This window comes from Balaenoptera acutorostrata, chromosome X (assembly GCF_949987535.1).
Source record: "Balaenoptera acutorostrata chromosome X, mBalAcu1.1, whole genome shotgun sequence".
NCBI classification, from domain to species: Eukaryota; Metazoa; Chordata; class Mammalia; order Artiodactyla; family Balaenopteridae; genus Balaenoptera; species Balaenoptera acutorostrata.
The window spans coordinates 85,211,693-85,233,457 of record NC_080085.1 but is presented as its reverse complement, the minus strand read 5'-3'; the positions used below and the strand labels follow the sequence as shown (position 1 = coordinate 85,233,457).

Here is a 21,765-nt window from a genome sequence, read left to right as displayed (position 1 = left end):
AACTCAGGGACTGTAAGTCCTTATACTATTAGAATTAAATAAACAACTGTTTAGTTGGTGACCATATCCCTCAAGAAGGGTGAGCAATAGAGATATTCTTTGTTCATCACCACAGGGTGTGTTACTACTCTCTGTGAAAATGTAGAAGGAAAAATGAATTGAATGAAACCCTAAATCCTGACAATACCATTTTATATATTTATCAGTTTACTGTAGTTTTAAAGTAAGACAATAAGTGTTTGTATTTATACGATTTCATTGGGTGTTTCTAATGGTAATAATTAATTTCCCATTAAAATCCAGAATTTATCAAGGTTTATAACTGCCTTCTCAGTTTATCTTAAATTTATGAGTAAAAATTTCATTTTTCATATCTTTTTCAACTATGTTTTTGATATTACTCTCAGTGTTGTTATAATGAAAAGAAAAAGTGATATAGAAGTAGCCAAAATCTTAGCTCTTATTAATTGTGTGACCTTGAGCACTTTATTTAATGTTTCTGAGACTCAGTCTCCTTTTCTCTAAAACCAGGCATACTGCAGTGCCAGTCACTTAGCAAGCCCTTTATAAATGGTAGTGGTTAATATTATCACTAGTATTAGAAAAAAATGCATAATTAAGTGAAGAAGCAATAGCTGGCATAAACATTAGCCTTGGGTTTTGTGCTACAAATGCAAGCAGAATCCATTTCTTAAAAATGCATGTAAAAGAAATGTTTTATTATCATTTGTATTAGTTATTATAATAATATTTTAAATTCACACCTTTTTTATGTTCCCCTAAACATTTACTATTAATTATTTAGAACATTCAATTAAAACTCTATGTTTTTTCTTTTCTTCCATGTTTACACATACTAAAGACAAAGATATCCTATCAGAATAGGATATTGGAAATTTTATGATCAACTCTTAAATGTAGAATAATAATTCTTCCATCAGAGCTTGGAGATGTCATTCAAAATGAGATGAGCCTATGTGATCACGTCTTTAGAGTCTAATTTCAAAAAGACTACGAGATGGAAAAAAGTAAAAACATGTAAAGAAAAGAAAATTAATGATATCATATGTTATTTCAGAGTGCTTCATGATTTAACAAGTGAATTTTGACCTTCATTTTTTAAATGGGACCAAACAAACATAAAAAACCTGATCAAAATCATCTGGAATTAATATGTTTATGCTAGCTTGAATAATAAATCGTTATTTATATATAACACTTTTAAGGCATATCCACACTGATATCTAATTTTATTATCATAATCACCTGAGGGATAAATATGACCATCTATATTTTTCAAATTAAGAAATGTTATGATACAATGAGGAAACAGGCACTGAGAGGTTAAGTGGCAAAACTATGATCCAACAAGTAGGTAGTAACAAAGTTGAAACTAGAATATATATGTTATGATTCTCATCCTTGGCCATATTATTTCTAGCATGCGTCTCTTTCAGATATGACTGTACCAGAATTCTTTGCCACAGAGCTATTAGCTTCCAATAGGAGTCAGGGTTTTTTTCCCTCATTATTTCAATGACTCTTCTAATAGAAATGCCAGCTCCATTCTGACTGTTTAACGTGGAAATACTCTAAAGGAGTTTGGGTCATATAAAATTAGCATAAGTCAATATTATATTTGCTATTTACTATAATTTACCTCAACAACTTGTAGAATCCCAATTCCAGAAAAAGACCCAGTTAAATTCAAGAAATCACCGCAGCCACGTAGTCTCCTGTGTTCAAGCCACGTTTGAAACGTGTAAAAAATGGAGAATGGGGGCAGCTTTTTAGGTAGATCTGATACTGTTCTTTCCTCTTCCAAAATCCCCAACCCTAATATCCCTAAACCAGATTCATCCTTATTGATGAATCCATCAAAAGAACTGGTAGTGGTAAAAACTGCAGTGACAGTAACCAAGTTGATTACCAGATTCTACCAATTTCCCCTGGTGGTACAAGGGAACCTCCACTAAGGACAGGAGCCACCTCTTCCTATGATTCTGCCGTGGCGGCAGAGAGCTGGTTTTTTCTTCATTTCTTTCACTCTTCCCTCTTCCCTTACTCTCCCCTCTCTACCTTGACATTACTACTTAACATCAGTCCCTAAACCTCTTGCATCAAATAAGTCCCTGTGTTTTACTTCAGGAGTCAATCACATTTTAACATTTGCTGTATGAAGATTCATTTTTCACCTAACAAGACTGTATCCACAAGGAGATTAAACGAGCAATATTCCCACATATCCTCTTTCCTGACATTGAAGCAAAGACACAATGATAACAATGACAGCAGTGACAGGTTCTTGGTGAAAATTTTACCTCAGGATGTGCTCGGGACATGTTAGGACTCAATAATATACAAGACAGCATAATACTGACAACAGCTATGGAAAGGAAACATTCACCTGAATGTTTACATGGCATATAATGTGCTTGGTGATTTTTTTTTCCTTTTTAACACTAGAGTGTACCCATCCACTCTCAGACTAAAAGACACTTTGACAAAATCCTTAAGTGACATACAACTTGCTGAAAAACAGTAATTATTTACAATAACATCAGATCAACTCTGACAGCAGTTATTTATACAATGCATGTGATCATTATAACTAAGCACAGGTAAAAACACAAGGACCTTTTGAATTAAAATGTAATACCTTTCTCACTTTTCATCATTCATTACACATTTTAAAAATACAAATGACTGCCTATTAAAAAATGCTTTGTTGAAGCATATATCCCTCGTGCACACAGGTGACCAGCTGAATGAATTTTCACAAACTGAACACACCCATGTCACCAGGATCCAGATCAAGAAACAGAATGTGACCAGCACCCCAGAGGCCTTCACATGTTCCCTTCCAGCCATTAACCCACCCCAAAACTAACCATTTATAATGATTTCTTACATCCTATTGACAGATTAGTTTTGCCTTAAACAGCTACTTTTAAAGAAGACATTTTGAAGACCTGGGCTCAGTGTGTAAGAAGTTGAAATTAAGTATCTGCAGATATATTTTAGCTATTTTAAGTACCCAGAAAGTTTCACTGGGGTTAAATAAAGGTGGCAGCTAAGATCAGGTGGAGGTTTCAAAATCATTCAGAGCTGAATTTACTATGCCAATACTGTGTTAGATTCTCCCTTGAAAAAGCAAACTAATGATAACATACGTTATTTCAGAAAGCATCATGCCAGGATTCAGCCATGATGCAAAAGAGTATAGGATATTGTAATGCAAAAGAGTATAAGATCAAGCACCAAACTAAGAAGCTCAAGTAAGTACTATGGTAGAAGAGGGGAAGTGAGAGACGCCTGAAAGCCAAAGCAGCTGGGGAAGGCTTCATAGAGGGCCATCAAAAGATACATACATTAGGCTCAAAAGGGCTGAGTGAAGAGGGGGGAATTTCAGTTTAGAAAAACACAGAAGCCTAGGCTCTGAGACAGGCTGGGCCATGGAGTTGGTGTGAGACAGATGAGCTATGCATACAGTTCTCTAGCAGAAAGAGATTCTGGGTTGCAAAAGCTAAGGTACCCTAACAAATGCCTGTAAGTCTATAAAAAATAGCTGACTTATATTGAAGCATTTTACTCAAGTCCAAATGGCCATGGTCTCTGCTTCCTTTCACTGTTCCCTGAAGATATGAATGTTTTCAATAGTTTCCTGTAGAAATGAAAATTAATTACAGGGTTTATATGTTATGAATTAAAAACACTGGTTGGTAATGACTAGATTACTGACCAGTAAGAAAACATGACTCTCTTTCCTAAGTCCTTTTGACATTTCAGGTTGAAAATATATTTTTTACGCATGTGTTGGACCTCTTGTGGTTTGTAGTATTTTAAAGAAATTCACTTTGTTTAAAAAAAAAAAAAATTGGACCTAAGTGTCCATTGACAGATGAACGGATAAAGAAGATGTGGCACATATATACATGGAATATTACTCAGCCATAAAAAGAAATGAAATGGAGGTATTTGTAATGAGGTGGATGGACCTAGAGTCTGTCATACAGAGTGAAGTAAGCCAGAAAGAGAAAAACAAATACCGTATGCTAACACATACATATGGAATCTAAAAACAAACAAACAAACAAAAAATGGTTCTGAAGAACCTAGGGGCAGGACAGGAATAAAGACACAGATGTAGAGAATGGACTTGAGGACACGGGGAGGGGGAAGGGTAAGCTGGGACGAAGTGAGAGAGTGGCACGGACATATATACACTACCAAATGTAAAATAGATATTTAGTGGGAAGCAGCCACATAGCACAGGGAGATCAGCTCGGTGCTTTGTGACCACCTGGAGGGGTGGGTTAGGGAGGGTGGGATGGAGACGCAAGAGGAAGAGGATATGGGGATATATGTATACATATAGCTGATTCACTTTGTTATACAGCAGAAAACAATACAACATTGTAAAGCAATTATACTCCAATAAAGATGTTTAAAAAAAGGAATAATAATAGTATCTGATGAAAATATAGCAAATATTTGAAAAACCATACTGAAAAAGAAACATTTTCATTACTGGAAATGGCTATATCACCAACCCATTACTTTAAAAACTGACAAATAAAGGGAACAAATTGAGCATTTAGCCTAACTTTCCTGTATGAGCTATATTTCAGCAAAGCCAATAGTTGCTGAGGAGAGTCTTTTACAGAATATTTCTAGCCAATAAATGCAGAAAGTATAGTAAAATTAGAAAGTCACCATTCTGCAACCTCTAATAAAATAATGGATCAGGGCAATAATCATCGTAGGTGCTAAGACCACTAGGTGAAATTTGATAAGGAACTTTATAAGGAAGAAATCAGGCTGACACCATCTGAAAGTGGAACATCCAATATTATGTCTCCTCATGTGATGCAACAAAAAGTACAAAGCACTTGCTTCAAAAAAAAAAAAAAAAAGAAAAGAAGAATAAAACAAAGAAACCTGGCTCTAATCAAGCCTCCAGTTCTAATTTCTCATGTACAAGAAATAAGGAGGCTAGCAAAAAAGTTAAACACCAGAAGAAACCATTCAGCCACATTCAGAATCCAGCACATTCTTCACGATAATTAACTTGGCTTATTCAATAAACAATAGCATTTTTTAACAAAAAAAGGAGAGACCATTATAAATTAAAAGAGTTAAAAATATAAAAACCAAATGCGATGTGCACATTTTGTTTGCACCCTGATTCAAATAAACTAACTCTAAAAAACACTTTTGAAATAATCAAGGAAACTTGGTCTGGGTATTAGATAATGTTAAGAAATTGTTCATTATGTTAGGTATGGTAATCGCATTGATTTGTGTTTAAAAAAAATATGCCCTTATATGTCAGACATATATTATGCATATAACGTGCATAATAAACTAGTAACTCTAGTTAGATGATAGGATAGTTGGGATTTTCTTTAAAGGCTGAAATATACCTGCAAAAACACTATCACCGTCACCAGTAGTAGTAGTAGTAGTAGTAGTAGTAGTAGTAGTAGTAGTAGTAGTAGTAGTAGTAGGGATGGGAAATAAGGCTAACAAAATGTTTTATAATATGGAAACTGAATAATAGGTATACTAGGGTTCATTATATTTTTCTCTGTAATTCTGTATATGTTTGAAAATTTCCATAATAAAAATAATTTAAGCCTCAAAAAAAAAATTGGGGTGACCTGGTGAGAGTAAGGAAGAAAGTATATCAAACTGGAAAATGTATGAATTAGACTCCCTAAAACTTAATATTCTTCTCAATTTTTATAAGATTTTTATGGTGTCAGTATGATAGAATGCAATTCATTCAGCAAAATTATTTATTTGAAATAGTGCAGGAAAGGTCCAAAAAAAGCTAAACAATTTAACTTTGTTATTAAAATGATATAGTGGTACAATGTATACTCAGTTTTATTCAGACTGCTAACATCTAAGTAAGGTCAATTCTACTGACATTCTGTTAACATTGGTTTATTATCATTCTGTGCTTCTAAAAAGTTAGACCAAAACACAAAGTTTTTTTTTTTTTTTAATTTTTATTGAAGTATAGTTGCTTTACAATGCTGTGTTAGTTTGTACTGTACAGCAAGGTGAATCAGCTATACGTATACATATATCCCCTCTTTTTTGGATTTCCTTCCCCTTTAGGTCACCACAGAGCACTGCGTAGAGTTCCCTGTACTTTACAGTAGGTTCTCAAAAGTTATCTATTTTATACATAGTATCAATAGTGTATATATGTCAATCCCCATCTCCCAATTCATCCCATCCCCCCCTTCCACCTTGGTATCCATACATTTGTTCTCTATGTCTGTATCTCTATTTCTGCTTTGCAAATAAGATCATCTATACCATTTTTTTAGATTCCACATAATATGCATTAATATACGATATTTGTTTTTCTCTTTCTGACTTACTTCACTCTGTACGACAGTCTTTAGGTCCGTCCACGTCTCTACAAATGACCCAATTTCGTTCCTTTTTATGGCTGAGTAATATTCCATTGTGTATATATGTACCACATCTTCTTTGTCCATTCCTCTGTTGATGGACATTTAGGTTGTTCCATGTCCTGGCTATCGTAAATAGTGCTGCAATGAACATTGGGGTGCATGTATCTTTTTGAATTATGGTTTTCTCTGGGTATATGCCCAGTAGTGGGATTGCTGGGTCATATGGTAGTTCTATTTTTAGTTTTTTAAGGAACCTCCATATTGTTCTCCATAGTGGCTGTACCAATTTACATTCCCACCAACAGTGCAAGAGGGTTCCCTTTTCTCTAAACCCTCTCCAGCATTTATTGTTCCAAAACACAAAGTTGAAATCTGCTAGGAAATCCTATGGTTTCATACTTTCTCACACCTTGGGTCCTATGAGTTACTGTACATTGAATGCTCTAAAAACAGTAGGATTTTGTCCCATAATTCAAAAGATTTTTCAATAAAACAGTAGACAGTATAAAGGTAATTTTTTTTGTTCAGTCATTAGAATAAAAGATGTTTCAGCAGTTAGATATTACGTTAAGACAGTTGGCTGCCATTAGTTCCTATGAGACTTTTAATCCTTACTGTTCACCATAAATCTTTATGGTTTGGTAGTCTCCATAAGTTTAGATACTCTCCATTAAGAGCTCGATTGTTTCCAATTTTAACTTTCTCCATGAAAGAAGTAAAACATGGACCAGGAAATATTGTTAAGTCATGGTGTCTTCTTTATTCTAACTTATCTTGTTTCTCCTCTTATATTTACAGTAAACAGTAATTTTCAGGTTGCTATTCTCAACTTGTCAACTTCCCATAATGCCTTATTTTGAAACACGCCTGCTGTACTAAAAGGATATGCAATGATTCAATGTAGTAAACATTTATTGAGCATTTATTTCTCTCTGAGATGCTGGGCTAGCACTGAGTCTGTTGGGACAAATGGGGCATTTTCCTTGCCACTGAGATACTCAACCTAGGAGGTACAGAGAGAAGCATACAATGAAATAAAAAAATGCAAATGTGGCAAGTGCTGTATTACTAATAAAGCTGAAGTACTGCTGTGACTCAGAGAAAGGAAAGGGCATTTCTGTCAAAATGGGGATAGAGAGATTGGAGTACTATATAGAGGAAGTGGCATTCATACTCCAGTAAATCTTTTATTTGGTCAGCGTTGATTTTCTATGTTTTCCAATATGTGAGCATGAATCTCTGTTGTATATTTTAGACCACTAAGGAAGGAAAAGTGGAGCTGAAATGTATGTAATAAAACAATAGACAAAGGTCTGCAAACCTTCATTGACTGTGTGATCGTGGGCAATTCCTTTGTCATTCTGGGCCTCAGTTTCTTCAACTGTAAAATGATGAATTTGGACTAAATGCCATCTTGGGTCTCTTTTAGCAGGGTCGAGATGATCTCTAAAGCTTCTGCCAGCTCTGGAGTTTCAGAAAATGTTGTTTTGTTTTTTTGCATTCCCCCAGCTTTTTTTTAACTCTGCTATGATTTTACTTTTTTCTTTTCCTTTATCTCATAGATTTTTCCCTACAACCTCTAATCTAAACTTTCATCATGATTAATCCTGTGAAGAAGTCAGAGTGGGTAAATAGCTAATCAGAGTTACTAATATAGCATGGAAAGATGGCAGATTATCAAAAGGTATGGTTGGCCATTAAAATTTATAATAGTTGATTTAAATCATAAGAAATTAACACTATTTATAGAAAACTTAACCAACTTTTATTTTGTAGGATGGCAGTAATTTAACTGAAGTGAAACCCATTTCGGAGGTATGCAAAACCTTAGGATTAATAGTACCTTCAAATACATTAATATAATTTTCTCCTGTTGAATGGAATAGTTTTAATTAAACTTTACTAACCCTTTTGTTTTAATCCCTGGAGCTGACCTATAAAACACTACAGGTTTTACATCAAACTGTAAAAATCCTCAAAGCCGAAAGTTAAAGTGATAGCCACAGGGTGGGGAAAAACAATGAAGGATTTACAAACTAGGTCTAGTAAACCAGCAATACTTTATACAATACAGATCTAGATATCTATTATATATAATTATATATACATATATAATATTTAAAATTATTCATTGGGGAAAAGGTAATGGTGGTTTATCAAATATATTTTCAGTATTTTAAAGGCATTAGATTCTCTATAGCAACCACTTTTTTTCTCTCTAAAGACTCATTGGTATGTCAAACAGGAATGAGAGGACCTGCAGATTTATAATTTAACCTGGAAGAAAATGACCAGAGAAATATTATTTTATGAATTCCACTGGTAATAAAATTCCATTGTACTGTTTGAGTCTGAACTTCATAAGGGCGGCCTGCCTCCCTCACTCCCTGCAATAATAACTAAATAGATAAATAAATAAGTGAAACCAAAGCAAAACCAAACCACTCTCCAATTCTTTAGGCAATGCTTCATAAACGTTTCCCACCCAAGAGCCCCTAATGGAAGAGAAGATTGAACGCGCTCCCCAAGGGATCTGCGGCAAGTGTGAAATTTCTTTGAAGTCATCTGTTTTATTTTAAAAATTCATGCGAATTTTGCATTCCACTCCATAATATATCTCTGTGTTAATGCAAAATGATGTGTTTCTCCCAATATCTTTGAGTTACTGAGCTCTAGGAAAATATGCTAAGTTTATACCATAGCTTTGCATCGTCCAAGACGCACACAATTTTAGGTTAGCTTAACAAGGAATGAAGGCAATTTATAAAATACATTTTTCCATGAATCCCACATATTTCTTACTTTCAGTTTTCTTTTCACTTCAAGGTAATTTTTTTTTCTTTGTCAGTTAATTTGAGGTCTATAACTTTAGTACTGAGCTGAAATACATTTATTTGCTATAGCAGACAGAAAAGATCCTTATTCTATCAAAATAGGTACTTGGGTCTTAATAATCAAAAAACACAGAAGAGGGGAGGGATACATTAGGATTATGGGATTAATAGATACACACTACTATATATACAATAGATAGGCAACAAGGATTTACTATATAGCACAGGGAACTATAGTCAATAGCTTGTAATAACCTATAATGGAAAAGAATCTGAAAAAAGATATAGGTATATATAACTGAATCACTTTGCTGTACACCTGAAACTAACACAATATTGTTAATCAACTATACTTCAAAAAAATAAAATAAAAAATAGAGAGAATTTTCAAAGGTATAAGAAAAAAACAAAAACAAAAAAATAGAAGATATTAGTAATCATACAATTATTCTTGAAATATGAGTTATATAACTCAATTATTAACTGAATTAGTTTCATCTTATCTATATCACTCCAGTTTAAAAAGACAGGTACTTTTTTCTTTTTGTAGGCAATCATTTCACAAGGAGATAGTCCAAAATCATGGAAAATGAATTAATATATAGTGTTGATCTACTTTTATTTTTGCTGGTTGGTTGTGAATATAGATATGCTTGCTATATACACAGTACTGGAGGTGACAGAATGTGATTCAAACAGGATTGAAATCTGTATTAAGCAAAAAAGACAAGTTAGACTTAGACACCAAGGAAAAGTATTTAACTATAAATAAGAAGTTAAGTGGCTTGACCTTTCACACCACATTCTGTTTTTTTCTTGCAAACTAAATTCACAAGTATTTTGTTCTAAGGCTTTAGTAGCAAAACGTTAAAAAAAATTAAGGAAATGGATTCTGAACAGTGATTTGTCAAACAATAGTCAGTTGTCTTAGAGGACAGGGCAGGTGAGATTTCCAGGCATATGATGCAGCATGAAATCATACACAGAGACAGGATTATTAGAAAGGAATAAAAACGGCTCAAGAGAAAATATTTCTGGACACATGAGAACTAGAAGGAAATGAAAGGGGGATGCAAGCAGGCAGAATGTACTTAAGAACTTGTTGAGTTGCAAACTCTGAGTCTGAATTTCATAGGGAAAGAAAAAGAACTAGTCAAAATAACTTGAGAATGGGGATTGCTGCAGCCCAAACAGAAAGATAGGAAGAGGATTTCTGGCAAGTCTTTCAAATACAATGATAGGAAGACTACACGAAAGCAGAAATAAGCAAAATACAACAGAGAGGTTTTGCTCTTGAAATGGATAGGAAGAAAGAAGTTGGTGATACTGTAAAAGAAAAATATGAAAGGATTTACCAAAAGCCCAGACGCAGGAAACAAACAAATAGAACTGAGTATAATACATACTTGGCTGAGACTAGAGGAACTATAGGTACCCTTATGATTATTCTCTTCCAACAAGACAACAGCAACAACTATAATATTCATTAAATTAAAAGAATTAAAGAAATTTCATTAACTTCATTAAATTCAAGAAATATGTTGAGGATGTGATCAACAATCAACCAGACCGGCAGAGATGACCACTGAACAATATTACACAAACGACTTTCTGGGTTTTATAGACACACTTTTTTTCTCCTTCAAAGGACACTAACAGGTTTATATGGTTTGTAATAAACTCGGGAAACGTATATGCTTTTGAGTCCTTACTGAAAGTCCTCGGAGTTATAGAGAAGCAGAATTACTATAGTGCAGTTTCAAATATAAGATTTATGGCCTACTCTTCTTATCCAAGAGGAAAAATGTACTTCTCCACATACGTCATCTTACTTTCAAAAAATGTTTCCTTGACCCTTCCTCCTTTCTTTCACTTTTCAACCTCTTCTAAAAGTAGACAATACTTACTAACCAACAAAGCTAATGCATTCGAATTAAAGTCTTGGAGACATTTTTGTTCCTCCTCTCCTGTTCTTCACTGGTGCCAGGTTCTGCCCATTCTGGTCCTTCAATGATGCCCTGCCACCTACCTCATCAAGATCAGACTGCTTAGCATGACACTGAAGTCTCTGAAATGGCTACCTTACTGCTTCAGCCTGACAGTCAATGACTCTTTCACCATCCTAACACATTCCGCCACTGTGCCTTCTCATATTGTCTGCTCTCTGGACAGCGTACCCCTTTTCCATGTCAGTAAAAATCCTATTCTCGTGCTTCACCCTGTTGGCCTCCTCTTATCTATCCATTCAAAGGTTCTTTCTCTCTCATCTAAACCACAGCCCATTATCTTTTCCTGTAGCACTTCTCAAATTCATCTTTGTTTTATAAAGTATTTGTGTATATGTCTTTTCTTCCCTTCTAGATTTTAAACACATTCAAGCAAGAACTATCTCACGATCATTTTGATATCACCAACAGCCCCAGAGTATGGTTCCTTTGCAAATAATATACACTTAAGTATTTATGAAATGAACAAATATACTATTTGATCAGAGATATGAAAGCTTCAATAACCTAGAAGCACTAAAAAATAAAGTCGGTCAAAAGCAGGTCATTAAAACACACTATGCTGTCAAATATAAGCTAATGGAAACTATCTTCCTGCTTTTCTTATATCAGTAACCAAATAAAAATCACGATTAATGCTTATAGATTATTTAATCCTACCGTTTAAAATATTTACTTAGACAAGATGTAGTCTCAAAGCAGTTACAAATCAATTACCTTTGCTTGCACTTTCTACATGTTCCAGTTCTTCAGGAAATTTCAGGATATCCCGGTATTTTTCCTCACAAATTTCAGCAATAAAATGCAAGAGGGTTGTCTTTTGATCTGCTGATTTAGTATCTCGGATCTGGAATGGAATAACGACAATATTTTTAGTATTTTTTAATAATATATATAGAGAGACTTTTTCTTTTTTTAAAATTATTATTACTTATTTATTTATTTTTGGCTGAGTTGGGTCTCTTCGTTGCTGCACGCGGGCTTTCTCTAGTTCTGGCGAGCGGGGGCCACTCTTCCCTTCAGTGCGCGGGCCCCTCATTGCGGTGGACTCTCCCATTGGGGAGCACGGGCTCTGGGCGCACGGGCCTCAGCAGCCGTGGCCCACGGGCTACAGAGCGCAGGCTCAGTAGTTGTGGCGCATGGGACCAGTTGCTCCACGGGCATGTGGGATCCTCCCGGACCAGGGATGGAACCCGTGTCCCCTGCATTGGCAGGCGGATTCCTAACCACTGCGCCACCAGGGAAGCCCGAGAGACTTTTTCTTAAACAAGAGAAATAAATGAATAAATGAACTCAATTCATTGTAACTAATTAAAAATTTTTTAAAATGTCTGGGGTAGTTCCTACTGGGGTCTAGTGACAGTGCTCTGGATTTTAAAATGAACTCCGCATTTTAAAAGACAGAAAGATGACCGAAAAAAGTAAAAAATTAAACATTAATCCGTATTTCTTAAAATGTCTAGATTATTATGGCAAAATGAACTATCCTTTTCATGAGAAAAGAACATTCACTTAAGTATTGATAATAATAGTCCAAGTGAATGTGTGTTTATGTTATCAGCATTCTGTTCTTTGCTTTATCACAGAAATATATTCTTGAAAGCTGGATTCGTCTGTGAGGTTATATTTATTTCTGGCCATTGTTGATGCAAATTAATGTAAAAGAGCAAGCACATTTTACCCTCGTTTACTTGCATGGGCCATCAGAAAAGAATAACTGAAGGCTTTTTATGCTGATTTATAAACAGAATCTGACCACACAATCGTGATAATATGTCAAATTTTATTTGTCTGCCTACACATTGTATCTTCTTTTCAGAGACACTAGAAAAGGGATGCTGTGGTTAGAATGATAAAAGTCTTGAAAGTATAGGACCAAAAAAAATCTATGATGAGAATCCAAGTGTTTTCTTTAATATAACTCTCATACTAGACTAAGCTGCAAATGAAATCAAGGATTTACTTAAAAACAAAGGATAAATACAGTATAAAGTATCAACTTTTCTCATTCTATTGGATGTTATAAGTCTATAATCCTTAGATGATGGGTTTGTCCACTGATGTTCATACTGATTTGGGGTTTTCAGCTTTAAGGATTACTGTTTAGAATAAATGAATATTCTTTGCAAATAGTTTTATGAAAAGGCTGTGGAGGATATTTAGGTAATTACAGAGTAATTTAATCCTTATTGTTTTAGTGTCTAAGGAAAAAAAATCGTATTTAATCAATCAGTCCCATACTTTTTGTGCTACAGCTTTCTAACAACTGTTAGGTTCCAATGATATGAACAACTTAAAAGAAATGTTAGTCTTCAGGCTCAAAACAAACAGCCACAGGAAGCATGATGCTGATAACTGAAGTGGCCACAATGATTTCTTTTAGAATTTCTGGGATTACTATTTATCCCATGTAGGTAAAATATTTAAAATTTTGCATTAGTGTGCTGATCCACCAAACACTTTGAAGTACTACAAGGTTGAAATGACACAATTCAAGAACGAGCTATAAGAACAAAAAGCAACAAAAACCTCAAGGGCAACTTGTCTTAAGTAAGGCTTGCAGCTGTAGAAGAATCAATGGGAGGTTCACTTTCCTAAAGAGAGGTCTTTACCCGAAATTGCAGTGTTATATGTTCACAAAGTGCATCCCCTTCAGAGTATGCTGAATATTCCAAGTCATAAGGAAATAAACATTTTCTTTTTTTCTTACAAATTAATTGAATTCCTAAATCCTAAAATCCTAAAAACATTAGGAGCTTAGGGAAACTGAAGGCATATCTTCCTAAAGGAAAGGAAATTGATCTATATTTTGTGAATTCTATGGAAACAAATTATTCACACATACACACACACACCCCAACAACAAAAACCCACCCAATTTTTTAGGACACTAAATTGTACAAGTATATCATAATTTTTTTTAAATGCACATGGCGAATACAAGAAAGGAAAACACAAAAATAGAAAAATAGCACTGTGCTCATATGGCAATCTTCTGGGTGATTTAAAAATTTCCTTTTTGACATGCATGCTTATAAGTGCTTAATTTTCAGAAACTGTATTTGATAAATATTTATCCAGAAGGAGGGCCATAACTTTAATTCCTGTTAAAAAGTTTAGTAGAGTCAATGGTTACATTTTTAAAAGATAAACACTGCATAACATTTATACCATTAACTATTAAATATCTTTGTCAAAATCAGAAAGAGTGGTAGACAGAGTATGCATGTATTTTTTTAGAATTGTAACATTCCCTTCAAAGCGGGGACAAAGATGGCCAAGTGCCTATCCTGTCAAGCTGAGAAATATCTTGGTATGGTAGACAAACTGCTAAATTTGTACTGCAATATTTATTTTTTACATAACCTCACATCAGGAGTCCATCTTAAGGTTTCAAACTGGCAGGGAATATGTGGTCTTCTAAATTTTTCTTTATGTGCATGACACTTAGACCAATCATTTAAAAATGAATATATATTATATATATATATATTTAATATATATATAAAGGAATTCCCTGGCAGTCCAGTGGTTAGGACTCGGCACTTTCACTGTTGTGGGCCCGGGTTTGATCCCTGGTCGGGGAACTAAGGTTCTGCAAGCCATGCGGCGTGGTCAAAAACAAATGAATATATAATATTAAAATATAAAGGCAAAGCATTTCTACTTATTAAAGTATATTTACTTTGTATTATCATGTCTTCAGTCTCTCTTACCACATCTACACGGTTCACACGTTAGCCATCATCTCTCTCAGGACCTATTGTGTGGTTCGATGTCAAGTACAGAAGGCAATTAAGAACATTCACCTTCATCACTTCTAATGGCTAATGGCATTTATGCAATAATTTGCCCTTCCAAGTGTACTAGCTGGATATAGACATCTCTTGGGTTAGTACAAAGGTAATCTAATCTGAGTATGTTCAAAATCACTTCCAAAGTGTTTGGGTTAGTTTATTAAGAAATAAAATTGTTTTCCCTTTGATATCTGGTTAACTCAAAATTATGTTATTTTTACATTAACATCAAATATTCCAATAATACTTGTCCAGATTGCCAGAGTCTCACTGGTAGCTATTCCGTAAGCATTTCAAGGTTCACTCCAGCCAGCAGCCAAGTGCCATTTTGCATCCTAGACTGTGCTTTCCCTCTCACCAGCAACAGTTAGGCAGGGGTATGAGATAGATATAGGACTTCTCTTTATAGCATGCAAGAGGATGAACAAAATGGTCACCCTATAATCCTCTGTCTTGTCTATATTTTCAAACAATAAAAACACAAACAGTAGTTCCAGAAATTGGAATTATTTGAAAAAACTAACATTTTATAATATCTTAATAAGGTGAGTTATCAACGAATGATAACAAAAAAAGAGTAATTCACTATATTCACTGATAAAGTGCCATCAGTTAATAAACCATATAGCGATTTTAATTATAATCCTCTGACCAATAAATGTTACACATAAAGATTAATAACTGAATTTATACTAACTGTATCTACCTAATCTTTAATAACTTTCTGAAATGGTACATGAATACAAAATACCTTTAACAAATTAACACCTATTTCTCTAGCAAATTATGATCATTTCTTTTTTTCTAATAAACAGGAGTGCTATATTATGAAAGATAATATTTATATGTGATGTGTTCAAATACATTTCCAAAACTTCAGTTAGGCAGATAGCAAAATATCTGAATAACTAATTGCCTTGTAAAAGATTTTTTTATTTTGAATACTCTCATTCAAGCCTGAAAACCTGCAGTCTCTGCCCTGTTTTTGAAATCAGGCGGTTTGAACACACAGAAGCCAGCACACAGCCAGAGAGCCTGAGCAAACAACATTTTAATCATCTACGTCAGTCACACACAATCTTTCTGCGAAGGACCCCTTCTGTAGGTAATTTTCTCTTCTACTGAGATCTTAAGCCTATTTCTTCTTGCTCTGTCGTCAGTGGAAACTGAAAATAACTGGTTGCTATCCTCTGTATAACCACCTCAGAGAGTGAAAGCTCCCTTCTCAGGTGTCCTGTTCTCTTAAACCAAACAATTTCAGTTCATTTAACCTTACCACACAGATGTTAGTTTTCAAATGTTTAATTTTGTTAGGATGATTAGAACCCATTCAAAGTTTCCATTGCAAAGTCTCCCTTCAGCTACTAGAAAAGCACACAAACTTCTTGGTTTTACATTTAAGGCCCTTTTAGAGCTGGCCCTTGCCTACCTTTCTAATGTGTCCCCTGCTGCTTCCTGGTGCCTACCCTTCACTTCAGTCTGATTACAACTGCTTGCACATACCATGCAATGTCATAACACTGTGCTTTTGCACATCTTGTTCTCTCTCTAGACCCTCCTCTTTTTTTTTTTTTTTTTTTTTCTATCTGCCAAGTGAATACCTACTCAAATTTCAAGACTTCTCAACTACCCCCTCCTTTCTGAAGACTCCTCTAAGGAGTAATTGATGCCTTCCTTTGCCATATTCCTTCACTATAAACATTTCAACACAGTAGTTTCTTCCAGTCAGTATGAGCTCTTTCAAGGGAAGAGACCCTGTTTTACTAATTTTTATTATCCACGGTACCTAGGAGCATGCTAGGACATGCTAGGGAGGCAATCAATGTTTTCTGAATGAAGATTTCTCTCCACTTGCGTGGGCTATAGAGCAATACTTCTAAATTCAACTCTACTCTTGTTAAGTTTGTGTGTGTACATATATATATATATATATATATATATATATACACACATACACACAGAGAGACTGACCCCAAAGCCCAGACTCTTCCAGGACACCATATCTGTTGAGAGTTATGTGAGAGTGAATGCCAGAATAAAGTTACAACGTGCCCCTTGGGAAATGAAGCACTATACATTTATAAGGGGAGACAGGAGCAAAGCAATTATGAATGTAGAAGTACATTCGATGATCCACTGTGGGCTGGACACTAGGGATCAGAGATAAACAATGCATGGTACTTTCAAAGCCTCAGGGAACCCAGAATTTAGGAGACAACACAAAATTATACAGAAAGGAGATGACGTAGGAGAGTAATTTGGTGGTAAATGTCAAGGACTGATATAGTTAAAATGATAACTATGGTACATGTAAACAAAGGCAGAGAAAGGACAAATTCAAGACACATTGTGAAGACAAACAGGATTAAGTCACTGAAAAGAAATACCTGGGATGAGGGAAAGGGAAAAATCAAAGACTCCAAAAGTTTTTAGTTCCGGTGATTAAAAGAATGGTTGTATTGTGTCAATGATAAGGAAAGTGATAACTCTAGAGTAAGCTGGCTTTGGGAAGGAGGTGGCAGTTCATTTTTTAAACATAAGTGGTAGGTAGCTATGTGGAGCTAATCTATGAGAAGGTGGTCATGGCCATTCCACCCTCTCTGCTTCATTTTATCCTATATGATTTCACCTAATAATGCTTCTTAAACATCCGTATGATCACGTCACTCTCTTCCTTCAAAAAATCCAATGGTTCTCTACAACTCATATAATAAAGTTCACATTTCTAAACAGAACAGTTATGGAGCACAGACTTTGGATTCAGACAGAACTGGGTTTGAACCTTGACTCTACCATTCACTAGTTGTGTGACCTTGGGCAAGTGACCTAAACACTCTATGTCTCAGCTTTCTCATCCATAAAATGGGCATTAGATAATACTTGTAGAATTGAATAAGATAACGTATTATCATGACCATGATCATCATCCAGATTAGAAGTGACGAGAGGCTACTTTAGCTTCCCATCTTCACACAGAGTAAGTCATTACCATAACCTAAAAGTCCCTCTGTGGTCTGGTCCCCCATTACCACTGAGATCTTATCTCTAGCTATTATCCCTCAGCAGCCCCCTTCAACAATGCTGGCCTTCATTCTGCTGCTCCTTGAATTCACCAGGCATGTGTCTTACTCAGAGTCTGTGCGTGTGCTTTTTCTCTGCCTGGAAGGTTTCGCTTTTACTCACCTGCATGCCTAGTTCCTTCCCATCTTTCAAGATCTATACTCAAAAGTCACTTTCTCATTATGGTCTTTCCTAGCTACTCTATCTAAAATTGCAGTCCACTCTCAAAACACCTCTTACCTCTTTCCCTCTTTTATTTTTCTCCATAGCAATTATCACAAATATACTATGTACCCTATTTATTTATTTATTGTCTGTCTCTCTCTGCTACAATGTCAGCTACACAAGCACAGGGTATTTTTTTCTTTTGTCTGCTTTGTTCACTTTCATACACTCAGCAACTAGAACAATGGCTGGCACATAACAGGCACTTAATACATATTTACTGAATGCACGGATGGATGAAGGTTTCCACCCATTTTCTTATGCTCTTCCTGACCTTAAATGCCTTCTTCCTTCATCAGGTGGTAGTAGCCTGTACCTCCTTTAAGGCGGAGGAGAACGAATATTTTTAACCCATCTGTCATGTGCTTATGGGCCAGACACTTTGATAAGTGTTTTATATGGGTCACCTTTTTAAAAAAATCCTCAAAAGAATTCAGTTACTTAGTTATTAACAAGCCCATTTTATAGGTAAGGGACCAGGTTTAGAGTGCTTAAGTAACTTGACCTAGGTAAACAGATAATAAGAGCTGGTGCCAGAACACAACATGGTAACTTATGTACACTGGGTGTCTAATGCATAGTGGAATGAATTAAGTGTCATGGATGATGAAGGTGATGCGAGTTGGGGGGCCAGGTCATTCAGGGAGAGCGGTGCTAATGATCCTCTCTTAACTTTCCTGAACAGAATTAATAAATTCTGTTTTTGTTTTCCCATAGTGCCTTATATATACTCTAGTTACAGGGTTTATTCCACAATATATAATTTTGTTTACACAAGGAGTCTCACCTACCAAATTGTGAACTCCTTAAGAAAGAGGAATACATCAATTTTGTTCAGGAAATGTTTGTTGAATGAATAAATGCTACAGAGAGGCCAAAGATAATGAGGACTGACTTGATGAAATCTTCGGTGACCTTCAAGCACAGTTTCAATACAGTGCCAGGGGTGCAGACTTAAAAACAATGGACAGCCAGAAAGAGGAGGTAACATGTAAGGTAATTTATTCAAAATATTGATTATGGATAACAAATAACTAGATAATAAAGGGGGCAGCAGAGCTGGCAGCTGGAAAATGGGGAGGCTAGTAAGGAAGGTTATTATGATTATTTGTACCGAATACGTTCAGCATAATTAGGCCTGTGGGGATCAGGCAATGGAAGAAATAAGAATTAAAAATCATGAGAAAGGAAAATGGACAGACATTGACTATTTCACTGGTTCTCAAACCGTGGTCCCTGAACCAGCAGTATCAGCATCACCTGTGAACTTGACAGAAACGCAAATTTGGGGGCCACACACCAAATTGACCGAATAAGAAACTCTGAGGGCAGAGTCCATCAATATGTGATTTAATATACTGGCCAAAAAATTCTGATAGCACCTCCAGGTGATTCTGAGGCATGCTGAAGTTTGAGAACCACTAGACTTCTTTGAAGGAAATTTCCAGGCAAGAAGATGCTTGGCAATTGTCCACAGCTTGCTTGGGCCTCTCATAATTACTTTCACATATAAAAAGTTGAAGTGCCGATATGATTTCAAAGCTTAGTGTCAATTCAAAACTAGAGAGCAGCAGACTAGCAATCTGTGGCATCTGAAGGACAGAATCACTCTGAATGTTCTTAATTTACATTAAAAATGAGACTGATTTGTATCAATAATTTACCATCTACTTATCTAAGAGTAGGTGACCCGAACAGTATGTCCCATGCTGTGAAGATTCTAAATACATTGTTCATAAGTCTTTTAAACCGTCCCTCATCCTTCACCTAAAACTGTATTGAAAATACACTCACATGATGTTGCAGTGTGTCTTGTCTACTCTGTATTAGCAGAGTGATGGACTAGATAACCCAGGAGATCGTTTACGCCTTCCAACTCTAACTCAAGCTGCAAACTCACTTCTTACTGGCAAATCTGAATTAGTGTTTAAATATTTACTCAAGAATTTTTGAATCAGGATAACAAATGTCAGTTGCAGACATCAGGGTTCAATGCTTTCCCTAAAAAGTCCTGCCTTGCAAATGTATTTCACCAGTCCTAATTTCCGGGCTAATGTGTACTGGCTCTAAGTAGACAAACACCGTGACCCATACGTGAAACAGAGTTTCTTCGTATGAACCTACAGAGATCAGACAACAGCGGGTGAATGTAAAGAGAAAGAGGGCAAAGGGGGGGACGCATCATCCCTGTCCATGACACAGGCACATTCTGATGCTGCATTTCCAATGTCGGCAACAGCATTTGCGGTGGAAGGCCAAGAGTGAGAATGTGTTCCTGCGTTACCGCACATTATGCAGGAACAAAGCTGTGTAGCGTATGCCCCCAGCTAAAGAAATCTTACACCCAACTTGCAGAGTGGCCCAGAGAATTCTCAGAATGACTAAACAAGCAAATATTCAGCCAGCTGCCAGAAAATATTCTCTTCCAGAAGAAGCAAGAATGTGCAGGATAAACACCAGGTTTTCTTGCATGAATTGCTGTAGAATGAATATTTATCAGAGATGAAACTGATTTTCATGTAAAGATTGTAAGAAATGCCGTGGTAAGGCAGAGTGGACGTTACTTAAGGAAAATTTTCAGGACACGTTTAAGCAGGTCTAAGAGTATTAAAAATTCAATGTGATATAATCTAAAATATACAACAAAGTAGTGAATATAACAAAAAAGAAGTGGACTCAGATTTAGAGAATAAACTAGTGGTTATCAGTGGGGAGAGGGAAGGGGGAGGAGGGGCAAGATAGGAGTAGGGGATTAAGAGGTACAAATTGTTATGCATCAAATAAGCTACAAGGATATATTGTACAGCACAGGGAATATAGCCAATATTTTATAATAACTATAATGGAGTATGGCCATTAAAATTTTTTTTAAATTGTGACTCACTATATTGTACACCTGTAACTTACATAATATTGTACAGCAACTATACTTCAATAAAAATAGAAAAAACTTCAATGTGAGATGAAAGTCCATGTCTCTAGACTGTATCAGAAGGAAGGCCTTTCTAGACACATCCCCTCCTTTTTCCCCTGGTGTTTATACAAATGGCCACATGAAATTCAGCAAACTTATCAACAGGTCCTTTACTCAGGAAAACCCAGAATTGCCTAATCCCTCTGTGTCAAGAAAAGGGTTCTGACAGATAGCAATGCCACATGATCCACATTTACATCGAATTGTCCTTAGAAGGAAAGGAGATAGTGAAATGCAGTGAAGGAATCTGGTTGAATCATTGGAATAAACCCACCTAGATTATCAATACGATCAGATCATTCAACTTCAGTTCCTTTAGCAAAAATTTTCCCTAATCATGGCTCCTTTTTTCCCTATTATATTTGTATATTCATGGAACAGTTAATATTTAAGCAATCAGGAATGCTCCAGTGCATATACCAAAACAACTACTAC

General features: G+C 35.5%; 1 protein-coding gene across 4 annotated transcripts in view; it reads right to left on the bottom strand.

Annotated features, from left to right (window-relative positions):
* Positions 1-21,765, bottom strand: part of DIAPH2 (diaphanous related formin 2) — an 868,194-nt gene that overhangs the window by 389,591 nt on the left and 456,838 nt on the right. For all 4 annotated transcript variants that reach the window (XM_057538261.1, XM_057538259.1, XM_057538260.1 and 1 more), the window contains one exon: positions 11,992-12,121. In XM_057538261.1, coding sequence (XP_057394244.1) covers positions 11,992-12,121 — 130 coding nt within the window. The remainder of the gene's footprint in view (positions 1-11,991; positions 12,122-21,765) is intronic.